The 12,595-nt window shown below is 53.5% G+C and overlaps 1 protein-coding gene across 1 annotated transcript; it reads left to right on the top strand.

Annotated features, from left to right (window-relative positions):
* Positions 1–423: 423 nt before the first annotated feature.
* On the top strand, positions 424–12,312 carry LOC145719203 (sushi, nidogen and EGF-like domain-containing protein 1; the record flags this gene model as incomplete). The annotated part of the gene is made up of 6 exons (XM_081810707.1): positions 424–700; positions 1,549–1,830; positions 2,934–3,078; positions 3,161–3,243; positions 4,806–4,919; positions 7,318–12,312. Coding segments are annotated over 6 exons (933 nt in total), but the record flags the coding sequence as incomplete, so codon positions are not given.
* Positions 12,313–12,595: the final 283 nt, after the last annotated feature.

Below are 12,595 nucleotides of genomic sequence, written 5' to 3'. Positions count from 1 at the left end.
CTTCCGGGGCCCCTCCCCCTGGAGTTACACAGGCCACCACCAGGCGTGACGACATGTGAGGTGCTGTCTTCAGGGGAGCCCGGGAGAGACGCAGCGTCCAGGGTTTTTATCGGGGGCTGGGCCCGGGGCACCCCTGCCTGCTGTCGATTCGGGGCCCCCAGGAGGAAGCGGGTGCTCAGCATGAAACACGCTGCACAGAAGTGTGGGGGCAGCAAGGTCCTCTCATCCATGAGGGTGCCGGGAACTGTCCCGGGAACTCCCGCTGAGGGCCACCCAGGAGGGCAGTGGGGCCTGCTTGTTGACCCTCTTCTGCACAATGACCTCCAAGTGCCCCTTTCTGGCCTCTCCTGCCTGAACACCAGTCTCTGCACCATAGCCCTCCCAGGCAGGTGTGGACCATTCTCGACCCCTGCCCTGTACTAGACAGACAGACCAGGGAGTAGCTCCCACCTGAGGAACACACGGGTCTCAGGCCACAAATCTGGTCATTCCGGAGGCCACCTGCAGGACCACCCACAACTAGTCCCGCCTGTGTGGAAGGAGTTACAGTCTGGCAGTGGAGTCTCTCCCTGGCCTCCCTCCCCCAGGGCCCTGCTGCCAGGAAGGAGATACACCATCCAGGTGACTGCCCTCAGCGGGCTTGGGGGACAAGAGCCTCCCACCGAGAGCCTGGCCTCGGCCCCACTGCACGTGTGGACTCGTGAGTACATGACCTCAGGTCTTGTGGGACCTTTGGAAGCTCTCACCTCCCTCCAGCCCGAGTCCTACCAAAGTGGCTCTGGCACCCCAGAGGTCTTCCCCACCGGCGCCAGGAAGGGTGGGCATCCCAGGAAGCCCTCTGCTTCCAGTACCCAAAGGCTCCTGGGCTCCTACCAGACGGGGGTCAGAAGCAAAAGGCCAGAGGGCATGCAGGTGAATGCCCACACTGTCCAGTCCCTGATCTTCACGGTATCTGGTGGAGAGGAGGCCTGGCCCTCACCACCCCTCCCACCCCAATATGGAGGGGGCCAGAGTGCCATGCTGTCCATGCCAGGGGGACCCGTGAACAAGGAGGGGTGCGTGGTGAGGAGGGAAGGTCTGGGCAGGGTCTTGGTTTCAGGTTCCAGGACAGCCCAGCTGGGGGAGGCACATGGACAGCCCATGGGCAGGGGGGGGGAGGGGGGCAGGGGGGTGAGGACCGGCTCAAGTCCTGGCACTGACCCTGAGTGCTGGGACCCTGGCCCACTCCCTGCCCGTCTGGCCCCCTCCCATACCCCAGGGGAGGGTGCATATGGCCCGGCTTAAGGAATCAAAAGGAGAATACGCTGACAGGCTGCGCAGGGATGGGGCCTCTGTGGCTGCTCCCAGGCAGCATGTTGGGGGGCCTCTCGGGCAGAAGGATGCGCTGCTGCTGACCCAGGTGCAAACACCCCTCCACACCACCCTTTAGGACTGTAAGGTTGTCCATCATGACCACATGGGGCTTCCGGGAGACTTCAGCAGTCGTGTCAGATCTTTAAACTTGGTGGTGGCCCCTTTCACCTCCCTCCCCTGCTCCGTGCCTATCAGGGCCCCTGCCGCCAGCAAACCTGACAGCCGCCAGAGTCACAGCCACCTCTGCCCATGTGGTCTGGGACACCCCCACTCCAAGTACCTTGCTGGAGGCATACGTCATCAACGTGACCACCAGCCAGAGCACCAAGAGCCGCTATGTCCCTAACGGGAGGCTGACGTCCTACACGGTGCGGGACCTGCTGCCAGGACGGCGCTACCAGCTGTCGGTGACTGCCGTGCAGAGCACGGAGGGCGACCAACTGCACAGCGAGCCTGCTCACCTCTACATCATCACCTGTAAGTACGGGCCTGCCAGGGACAGTGGGGTGGGGACGACCACTGATGGGGCCAGGAAGGCGGCCCAGCCCCTCGTGCTCACTGCGGGCCCCCAGCAGGACAGCGGCCTGGGCTGCCCTCCTTGGGGTGTGGCATCCTTGCCCAGGAGACAGGTCAACCCCAGGACCCGCACCGGCGACACTGTCCCAGGGACATCAGACAACCGCAAAGCAGGACTGTGTTCACACAGGAGAATTTGGGGGTGTGAAAATCGTTGGGGAAGGAAGGACTCACGGACAGTTAGTGCAGGGTCAGTGCACTGGGAATTTGTAGACATAAGCATATTGCTCCCCACCTTGTCCCTGGGGAGTGGCCTTGCAGCCAGGCCTGACTCACAAGGAGCCTCTGGACAGAAGGATGGCCACAGGGAGGGGCGGCCTGGGAGAGGCAGGAAGACCCAGGCGGACAGACGGAGGGGAAAGAGCTGAGAAGCACAGAGCCTCAGGCCACATGGAGGATGTGGTCTGCCCCTCAGTGCCCAGGAGGCCCAGAGGGCCCCACCAGGTCCTGCACAAGGCTGCTGCCATGCTGGAGCACAGACATGCTGTGGAGAGATGGCACGCCCCATGGACGCTTCGGGGAGGGCAACAGGGAACAGGGAGGGAGCAGGGAGGCGGACAGTGGCTGGGCCACAACACAGCCCCAGAGAGCAGACACATGGGCACCTGGCAGGAGGGTCAGACCCTGCGCAGCTGCAGGCACACCTGCCTGAGGGAGGGCTGGGGGGCACAGTTAGGGCACAAGGGCCCACAGAGAAGCCACGCCCTCACTCTCCGGGCATGTGGGGGTGGGGGGGCCTCTCTCAGGTGTCCTGTCAGGTCCGAGTGGCTGGCCATGCCCTGCAGGTGGAGATCTGGGGTCCAGGGTGGGCTAGGCGAGCTGGCCCTGTGACTCCTGGGATGGGATGCAGGGGGTGGGCAGGGAGCAGGGCCTGGGGCTTCCCAGGAAGCCACAAAGCCTCCATGAGGCCTTGGGGCTGCACACGCCATCTCCAGTGCTCCCCTCCGGGGGTGCCTGGCAGGATGAGACTCGGGCAGCCACCCACTCCTCCCACCCACCTGCAGCCTCGAGGGACGGCGCCGACAGACGCTGGCACAGGGAGGGACTGCATCCCCGGGTGCTCAGAAACAGACCCCCGCCCGCACGCCTGCCAGAGCTGCGCCTGCTCAGTGACCGCGACACGCCTGAAACCCAGACGCCGGCCCCCAGGTGCAGCCTCGGCCATCCCCCTAGAGCGCGCGGCCCCAGGCATGTGCTCCGCGGCGGTGACCCGTGGTGACTCCCATGGCAGGTTCTCAGAGCTGGTGGACGGCAGAGGGCGAGTGAGTGCCAAGTTTGGGGGCTCGCCTGGCAAATCGGCCACCGTGAGATCGCGTGAGTGCCTCGGCCAGCCCCAGGGGCCTCACTGCCACCTCCTCCTTGTCCCCGTGCACGATGAGGGATGAGCCCCTGACACCTGGACTTAAGACCCCACCCCCAGCGCCCGATTCCGTCTCCACTGGGGATGCAGCACCACACAGGCCCTCGCAGCTGCACGGGCTCACGGGCTTCCCGACACAGCAGGATGGGTCGGAGCCCAGCTGCTGGCAGGGCGCGGGGCCAGGAGGTCTGAGGCGCGGAAGCCAGGCTTGCCAAGCCAGGAGTCACAGGGTAGCTTAGTGAGCAGGAAGCAGGAGAGCACGGCACCATCTAACGCCTTGCTGCTCAAAGTGAGATCCTTGGACCAGCAGCACCAGCCTCGCCCGGGGCTTCTAGACGGGCAGGACCCCTCCCGGAGCTGTGCAGCTGGAATCTGTCTTTAATAAGGAGCCAGGTGATTGGCACGCACATCACAGTCTGCGGACTGCACCCCTCCGTCACAGTAAGAGACCGTGTCCCGGGTTCCGATCTTGCTCGGCCTGGGCCAGCAGGACCACGTGTGGCAGAGCAGTGGGCCACTCGGCCTGTCCCCAGCAGCACAGGGCAGTGGGTCCAGATGGGCTGGCCCCTTCCCACGAGGCTCAGCAGGAGCGGGTGGGCCAGGCATCCGTCTGCAGCAGGTCTTGCCCGAGACTGTGGCACACCGGGCCATGAGCGACATGCCCACTGGCCACCTCCCCCCACCGCCCTCGCCGAAGGCCCTCAGGACCCTAGGCAGGGCAGCCAGGCCTCGTCCTCACCTGTAAATCAGGTCCTGTTCTCGTGGAATCCCTGGCACAGACCCTAACTACCAGTTTAGTGAGAATTTTCAACCAGCACAAACATTCCCAGGCCAGGGAAGAAAAGGGACAGCAATGAGCAGGTGGGGGCGTTGCAGCCCCGGCGACCAGAGGAGGAGCAGCAGAAGGGCTCACTGGGCATGATGACCAGGAAGAAGTGTCTGGGAAGCTGGGCAGGCTGGGCTGTGACCCAGACACCCTCCTAAAGCCACAGAAGCAGTCGTAAAAAGCCTAAGCTCACAGGCAGGGACCCCGCAGAGAAGCTAACTTGCATATAGGGTTGGCCAAGTGCAAGGTCTGCCTGAGGGTAGAGGTAGGGGGAGGAGGCACCATAGCCCCCAGGAAGCAGGGGTGGAAGGAGAGGAGAGTGGAATGTGACCATAAGAAGGACAGCACAGCATCCACCTAGAAGGATGGGGCTACTGGGTCAGATAGGACATGTGGCCCAGCCTTGGGCCACTGGTGACCTTCACTAAAGCAGCACTGAGGTTCAGCAGGAGGGTGAGGGCTGGCCCCCACCTGGAGAAAAGCTGTCCTACTGGAGGCAGCTCTGGGGCCCAGGGGACTCTGTGCCCCAGTGGTGGGTATGGCAGCAGATGAATGGGCCACACCGAGCCCTCACCATGGCAATCTCTATACATGAGGGAGAGAAGCAGCTCAAGAAGGTGAAGAAACAATCCTGGGCATGAGGCAGAAGGCTATGGGGCCAGCACGCTGGGACATTCTGATTTCTCCTAGAATCCACAGCTCCAGTGCAGCTTGAGAACACGGAGGAGACCCCCAAGCAGGTGCCTGAGCAGGTCAGCCTGGCCCTCCAGCTTCCTGAACACGGCAGTGACAAGGACATGGAAAGTAAGTCAGCAGGCATGGACTTGCAACACTGACCATCCTAGGGGGCCTTAAGGACCATGGGGGGGGGGACACTCATAGTGAAGAAGTGGGAGACTCAGCATCGCCCAAGGGGCAGCCAAGCATGCCATCCTGGAAAGGGTGGGGTGAATCACACCACACTTTTACAGACAAGGAACAAGCCTGGAGAGCAGACCCTCCCAAACTACCTAGGTCTGCCCCAGAGGGACTGGCCCTCCACTGCAGACAGCCCCTCCTTCCCTCCACATAAAGCTGAGCTCACCCCTCGCCTCTCCACAGAGGAGATGTTGAGCAGGACGCAGCGGTCATGGAGGGGCAGCTGCTGAGCATGCTCCACATGGAGGATCGCCGGGCAGGCCACCACCCGTGCTCGGTGCAAGAGGCCAGCAGGGCCTTCCTGACCACACAGGGCACGGGGCCTGTTCGGTGAGACGGTGCGGAGACACTTCTACAGGACATTCTTACAGGGCGTTTCACTTTTGGCACATGTTCCTTACACCAACTCAGATTCTGGCTCTACCTTCCCTCCTCGCTCTAACCCTTGGGGCTCTGTCCCTCCAGGGACAGTTCTCCTAGGACCCACTGGTTCAGACTGTGCTTGTGCATCAACCAGACCCCGAGGAAGGCAGGGTACTCGCTAAGGGTGAGCCAAGTGCCCAGGATGCCCCTCTGAAGGCGCATCTCACCTGCAGACCTGCCCCAGGCTACCCAAGGACGGCTGCATCAAGAGCACCTGCGTCAGAGGGCGTGGCAGCAAATAAAGCCACAGTCCAGCAGGCCCCCTCCCGGTGTGAGGCCTGGAGCTGGAGTCAGCCCTGGTGAGCAGCAGGGGGGCTGGTCTGCGAATCAGATGCAGCCAGTGAATGATTCTCTTAGTTAAGGTGGGGTTCAGAGTAAAGACACGCATGTCGCTGCTGCTTTGTAAGCGAAACAAGCACACGTTTCATCGGATGGTTTGTGTTATGTTAGCCCTTCCCAATGTTAAACGTTTCATTTCATAAAACTCAGGAACTAGTGGGATGTGAATGACCTCTCCGGGTCCCTTCTGAAGAAGAGATGCAAGGTGGCACCAGACTGGCCCTAGATGTCCCTGCAGTCTGCAGTGTTTGCAAACGTGAGGGATGCAGGCTGGCCAGGGGATGGGCAAAAGTGATTTTAGGTGATAAGCAGGGGGAAAAAAATCATTAACAGCCCCCAGGTGCGCCCAGTGAATCATGGTTTTTCGTTCCTGTTACCTCTAGCATGGGTCCATGACAGCCCCTTTTGTTTAGTTTGGTAAGTTAGCCTTTGCTAAGATGACGGCCTTAGATCTGGAACCGGACCCATGAACTAGAACATGATAGGAACTCGTATCTTGCTGTTGTCCCCCCGTGAACCTCGAGCCTGGATTTTGTGTTTACAGTCCCTTTGCTCTGCTGCAAGGTGGGCAGAGGGGAGAAGGGCTCTCCCTACATATGCACGTGTGCCTCAACAGCTGTAGGTTTCTTGTTTCAAGGTGAGTGCCTGGCTGTGCACAGCCTCCCCACTGTGTCCTCGGCCGCGTTTGCAGTGAGGCTGGCCGGCGCTGCTGCGTGCGGCCGCAGCTCGCTCGCTCACTGCTGAGCGTCTGGTCCGCCGGTGACTTCACCACAGCCTCGTCCGCTCGGCTCTGAGGGCCCCCCGGCCCTCAGCAGGGCCGCTCTGCTCTTCTTACATACGTCTTCTGGCACATGTGCGAGAATACAAATGCTAGGGCCTGGGATGCCTGAAAGCCCAAATCACAAGAGAACGCTAAGTTGTTTTCTAAGTGAGGACATCAGTTTACAGTCCCTCCAGCTGTGATCAAGAGATGTGGTTAATCCAGTCTCTCCAGACCTGATCTTGCTGGGTTTCCAGATCCTACCAGCAGCATGGGTGTGAAGTGCGCCCCTTGGGATCTGGATTTATGTCTCTTGGATGCTGATATGGTCAAGCATCTTTTCATTGGAATTGACCACGGGCTCTGGGTCCACTGCTCCGCTCCACTGTTTGGACTTCCTGGAGCCAACACCAGGGGTTTCAACTGCACTATCTTTGGTGAGGCTTGCTGTCCCGCAGTGCCCACCTGCTCACTTTGACCTCAGTGTCGCCTGCTCTTGGTCCTTTGCATTTCTATAAAAGTTTACAATCAGCTTGTCGAGTCCCATCAAAGTACTTGTTTATACTTCACCTGGCCAAATGTTTGAGGCCCTATATGCCTGAAAATACTCTTAGTAGCTCTCATATTTGAAGGGCAATTGGAGTGGGTATAAAATTCGAGGTTCAGAGGTCCTCTACCTTCAGTTCTTCAAACACTTCCCCTGTCATCTTCTGTCCAATGTTGCTGTCCATGGGTGTCAGTCTGGCTCTTGTTTCCTTGTAGGTTATCTGCTCATTTTCTCTGGAAGCTGTTAAGACTTTTCTTTCTCACAGAAAGAAGGATCTCCAGAGAGCCCTAGACACCCAAAGAGCACAATTAACACTCTTGACTGGCATTTCCTCATCAAGCAATTCTCCAGGTTGGGCCACACCTTCAAGCTCCTAGGGGAAGCTCATGGAGAGGAGGAGGGTCCCCAAGAGTGTAACCTGCCACCATGGGGATCTGGAGTGGACACTGAGGCTGTCAAAGAATTCTGTTTTCCCCAAATTCTCACCCCATCAGGGCTTTGGAACTCTCCTGGTTTTATCCCCTGGACACCGGAGAGGCAGGCATTTTCCATCCTTGGGCGATAGCAGGCAAGGGCAGAGCTTAAATCTCTGTACTCGGTAACATTGTCACATAGGAGCCACCCGCTGCCACCACCCAGACTGCAGTCCTATCCCTGCCCCCACCCTATTCAAAACAGCCATCTCTCTGGGCTTTTTTGTTTTCTTGGTTTTTTTACTGTAATGGGTATGTGTGTCATGATAAACTCAGGATTCAGGGGGGCTGACTTCACAGGATGAGCTCTAGTGGGCAGTGCCCTGGTAGAAACCCCACCGCTTCAGGAACTGCAGGTTTCAGGCCTTAGCTGCCCAGGAATGGAACGAATTATCAGTCAGGCTCTGCAGCCCGGTGCCCCAGTTAGAGAGTAAGGACGGCTGGCACAGGCTCACAGGCTCTAAATATCCCTGCCATGTCCCGTAAGGTTGTCATAAAATATCTCCAGACAGTTGTTTATAGTGTCTAAATTTCATGTCCTATTTGACACCCCATTTTCAAACTTACTACAAAGCAATGGTAATCAGGTCAGTGAGATACTGGCCCCAAGACTTACGATGAATGGAATAGAATTGAGAGTCAAGAAATAAGCCCATACATCTGTGGTCAACTGATTTCAACAAGGGGCCAAGACCATTCAATGGAGGAAGGAATAGTCTTCAACCAATGGTGCTGGGAACACTGGATATCCACATGCGAAAGAATGAAGTCAGACCCCTACCTCACATCATATACAAAATTAACTAAAAATAGATCAAATACCTAAACCTAAGAACTAAAACTGTAAAACTCTTAGAAAAAGACAGACATAAATCTTCACGACCTTAGATTTGGCAAAAGATTTTAGATGTGACACCAAAAGCATGAGCAACAAAAGAGGAAAAAAAGACAGACTGGACTCCCTCAAAATGTAAAGCTTTTTGTGCTTCAAAGGACGCCATCAAGGAGTGAGAAGGCAACCCACAGAATGAGAGAAAATATCGGCAAATCATATACCTGAAAGACGTTTGTATCTAAAACATATAAGGAACTCATATGACTGAATAAAAGGAAATAATCCAATTAAGAAACAGGCAAAGGATCTGAACACTTATTTCTCCAAGGAAGATACACAAATGGCCAAAACAAGCCCATGAAAAAGATGACTGACATCATCAGTCATCAGGGAAATGCTAATCAAGACCACAATGAGACACCACTTCATAGTCACTAGGATGGCTGGAATGAAGAGATACAACGAGCAGAGTGAGGATGTGTAGAAGCTGGACCTCAAACACTGCTGGTGGGAATGCAGAGTGGTACAGCTGTTTTAGGGTAAAAAACAGTCTGGTAGTTCCTCAAAGAATTAAACACAGAGTTATCATATGATGCAGAAAATCCCACTCCTAGGTATATACCCAAAAGAAATGAAAACAGATGCCCACACAGGGTCTTGTACATGAATGTTCGTAATAGCATTATGCACCATTGCCAAAAGATGGAAACAACCAAAATGTCCACGGCTGACGAATGGATAAACAAAATGTGATCTATCCACACAATGGATATTATCCAACCATATGAAGTCCTGACACAAGCTATAAGATGAACCTTGAAAACATCATACTAAGTAAAGGAAGCCAGTCACAAAGGACTCCATATAATATTATTCCATTCATATGAGTCCAGAATAGGGAAATCTACAGTGACAGAAAGTAGACCAGTGGTTACTTGGGACTGAAGGTAGGGGTGGAGGTATGGGGGGTGACAGCTAAAGGGAAAATGATAAAAACATTCCAAAATTGACTACTGTGATGGATGTACATATCTTTGAACACGCTAAAAACTTAAAATGGGTGAATTATATGATATATATGTTATATCTCAATAAAGCGGTTTTTAAAATGTACTGTGCAGAACAGTGTCTAGGGTATCCCCTTTGTGTAGGAAAGTGGGAAGGGAAATATGAACATACCTATTTTCTTATATTTAAAAAGAAATAAAACTAATAAAAATGGTTATATGAGGAAGGAAAGAACAAGGAAGTAAAAGTATGGAGATGGATGCTAGACTTCTCTGAATGTATCTCTATAGTTTAGATTTTAGAACCAAGAAAAAAAAATTTTAATGACACACATTAAAAGCAACACCTAAAAATTGAAAGCAAACTGAAATAAACTCCTTTATCATGTTGATGGCATAACCACACAGGAAAAAGGTATTTCAAGTGATTTTAAAAATAGCTTTCTGACTATTCATTCCTAGAGGGGTATATTCTAATAAGAAGAATTCTTATTACAAGAAGAATTGCAAGAAATTTAAAGTGGCTCTTAATAATGCTAGTACTGGTAATATTTTTTTAGAACTGTTACATGTATATTGTGGGATAATGAAAATAATTATATCAATGTCACCAAGATTTTCAGTGTAAAGAGATACAACATAAAATCAAGGAAGTTAAGGGGTACCTGGGAGGCTCATTCAGTTGAGCATCTCACTTCAGCTCAGGTCATGATCTCAGGGTCCTGGAATCAGGCCCTGAGTGGGGCTCCCCGCTGAGCAGGGAGTCTGCTTGTCCCTCTGTCCTTTCCCCATGCCACTCATTCTCTCTCTCTCAAATAAAATCTTTTTAAAAAATTAAAAATGTTTGAGAGGCTGCTGGGAAGATGGTGGAGTAGGATGCCCTGGGCTCACCTCTTGCTGCGTGGCCGCCTAGACAGCACCCACGTCAGCATAAATAACCCAGAAAACTGGCAGAACAGACTCTCCCCAGCCTGGCACAGACAAGAGGCCACAACAAAGCAGATCCACCCCCTCCGATCGCTCTTGGCAAGATCCCATCAAAGCGGTGCCACAAGCCTGGCAGTGTGCGTGCGGCCCAGACAAGGGCCAGCACAGCTCCCAAGTGAGTCCTGCTCCAGGGAGAGGGGAAGATAACCACACACCCATCTGACTGTGACCCCAGCAGTAGGCTGGCAGCAGGCAGCTGGTCTGTCTGCAGGCCCCAACCACCAACAGAAGCTTCTCCGGGGACGACACAGGGAAAGTGCCCGCAGTTTGCTGCTACTGCATCTCTGGCAAACGCCTGGTCTGACTCAACTCAAGCCCAAGGCAGCCCTGGACAGGCCCACTAACACCACGGGCACCAGACTCTGCCCACAACAGGCAGGGAGCCATCACAGACAACAGGACTGAAGGCAAACACATCCCAGGCACAACGGGAGGACACCCCTGGAGCAACACACACAGGAGACACCCCCTGAAGCACCATTTTCTGGTGAAAAGGAGACATTGCACTGCAGGGCCTCTTCTTCATAAAGCCACTAATTTCAAGTGCAGGAGACATAGCTCACTTTCCTAACACAGAGAAACAGACACAGCAATAGACAGAATGAGTAAACAGAGGATTATGTCCCAAATGAAAGAGTGGAACAAAATAAGAGCAGGAGACCTAAGTGAAACAGAGATAAGTAATATGTCTGATAGTGAATTTAAAGTAATGCTCATAAAGATACTTGCTAGAATTGAGAAAGGAGTGCAGGACCTCCATGAGACCCTCCACCAAGAGATAGGAGATGGAAAAAAGAACCAATTAGAGCTATTGGACTCACTAAATGAAATAAAAATAGACCACCTGGAATAAATAGCAAACAAGAGGAAGTAGAAGAATAGATCAGCCACCTGGAGGACAGAGTAATGGAAAGTAATCAAGCTGAGCAGATGAGAGGGAAAAAAAATACACAAAAGAGAAGAGACCCAGGGAACTCGGCGACACTGTCAAGCATAACAGTCGCATGATAGGGATCCCAGAAGGAGGAGAGCAAGAAAAGGGGGCAGAAGATTTGTCTGAAGAAATAATAGCTGAAAACTTCTTGAATCTGGGGAAGGTAAGAAATCCAGATCCAGGAGGCAAAGAGAGCCCCCAACACAACCAACCCAAAGAGATCTGCACTAAGATATAAAGTAAATAAGATGGCCAAAAGTAACGATAAAGAGAGAATTTTAAAAGCAGCAAGAGAAAGGAAAGCCGTGACATACAAGGGAAACCCCATACGGCTATCAGTGGATTTTTCAGCAGAAACTGCAGGCCAGAAGGAAACAGCATGATAAATTCCAACTGCTAAAACAAAAAAATCTACAGCCAAGAATACTCTATCCAGCAAGGCTTTCATTCAGAATAGAAGAAGAGAGAGAGTTTCCCAGAAAAACAAAAGTTAAGGGAATTCATGACCAGGAGCAAAACCAGCCACATCCCTGTCATACACAATGCCATCGGCCAGTGGGTCCCAAATTCACAGTCCCGCCGCCCTCCTGCCCAAGTCAGCATGTACTACCTGCCACCTGCTCAATGCCAAGTCAACACGCCTCCACCTCAGGTTGCCAAGGGCTCAAACTGACACTCTTTCCCTCAAATTCCAGCCCCTGTGCTCAAGTTTGTGCACAAAAGTGGGCATAATTATAACAGCGGAATGAAGCAACCCAAACAGTGACACTATTTCTGTGGAATATAGAATGGATAAAAAGGGTGTGCAAGGCTGAGAACATCTCCAACAAGCACATCAAAAAACAATACATACAGCATGATTCCAGTTAGGAAAAAAAACAAACCTGGGAAGAATAATACAAGATGAAATCAGAGAGAGAGACAAACCATAAGAGACTCTTAAGCATAGGAAAGAAACTGAGGGTTGTTGGCGGGGGGGGTGCTGGGGTAACTGGGTGATGGGCATGAAGGAGGGCACGTGATGGAATGAGCACTGGGTGTTCTATGCAACTGATGAATCATTGAACTCTACCTCTGAAACTAATAATACACTATATGTTAATTGAATTTAAATAAAAAAAGGAAACCCCCCCAAAATTAAAAATTTTTTTAAAAAAAATCAAGGAAGTTAAGGGCGCCTGGGTGGCTCAGTTGGTTAAGCGACTGCCTTCGGCTCAGGTCATGATCCTGGAGTCCCTGGATCGAGTCCCGCATCGG

Source organism: Leptonychotes weddellii, unplaced genomic scaffold (genome assembly GCF_054177405.1).
Source record: "Leptonychotes weddellii isolate Sample4059 unplaced genomic scaffold, ASM5417740v2 HiC_scaffold_3401, whole genome shotgun sequence".
Classification (NCBI taxonomy): Eukaryota; Metazoa; Chordata; class Mammalia; order Carnivora; family Phocidae; genus Leptonychotes; species Leptonychotes weddellii.
The sequence above is the reverse complement of the archived record's forward strand: the minus strand, read 5'-3'. Positions and strand labels throughout refer to the sequence as shown.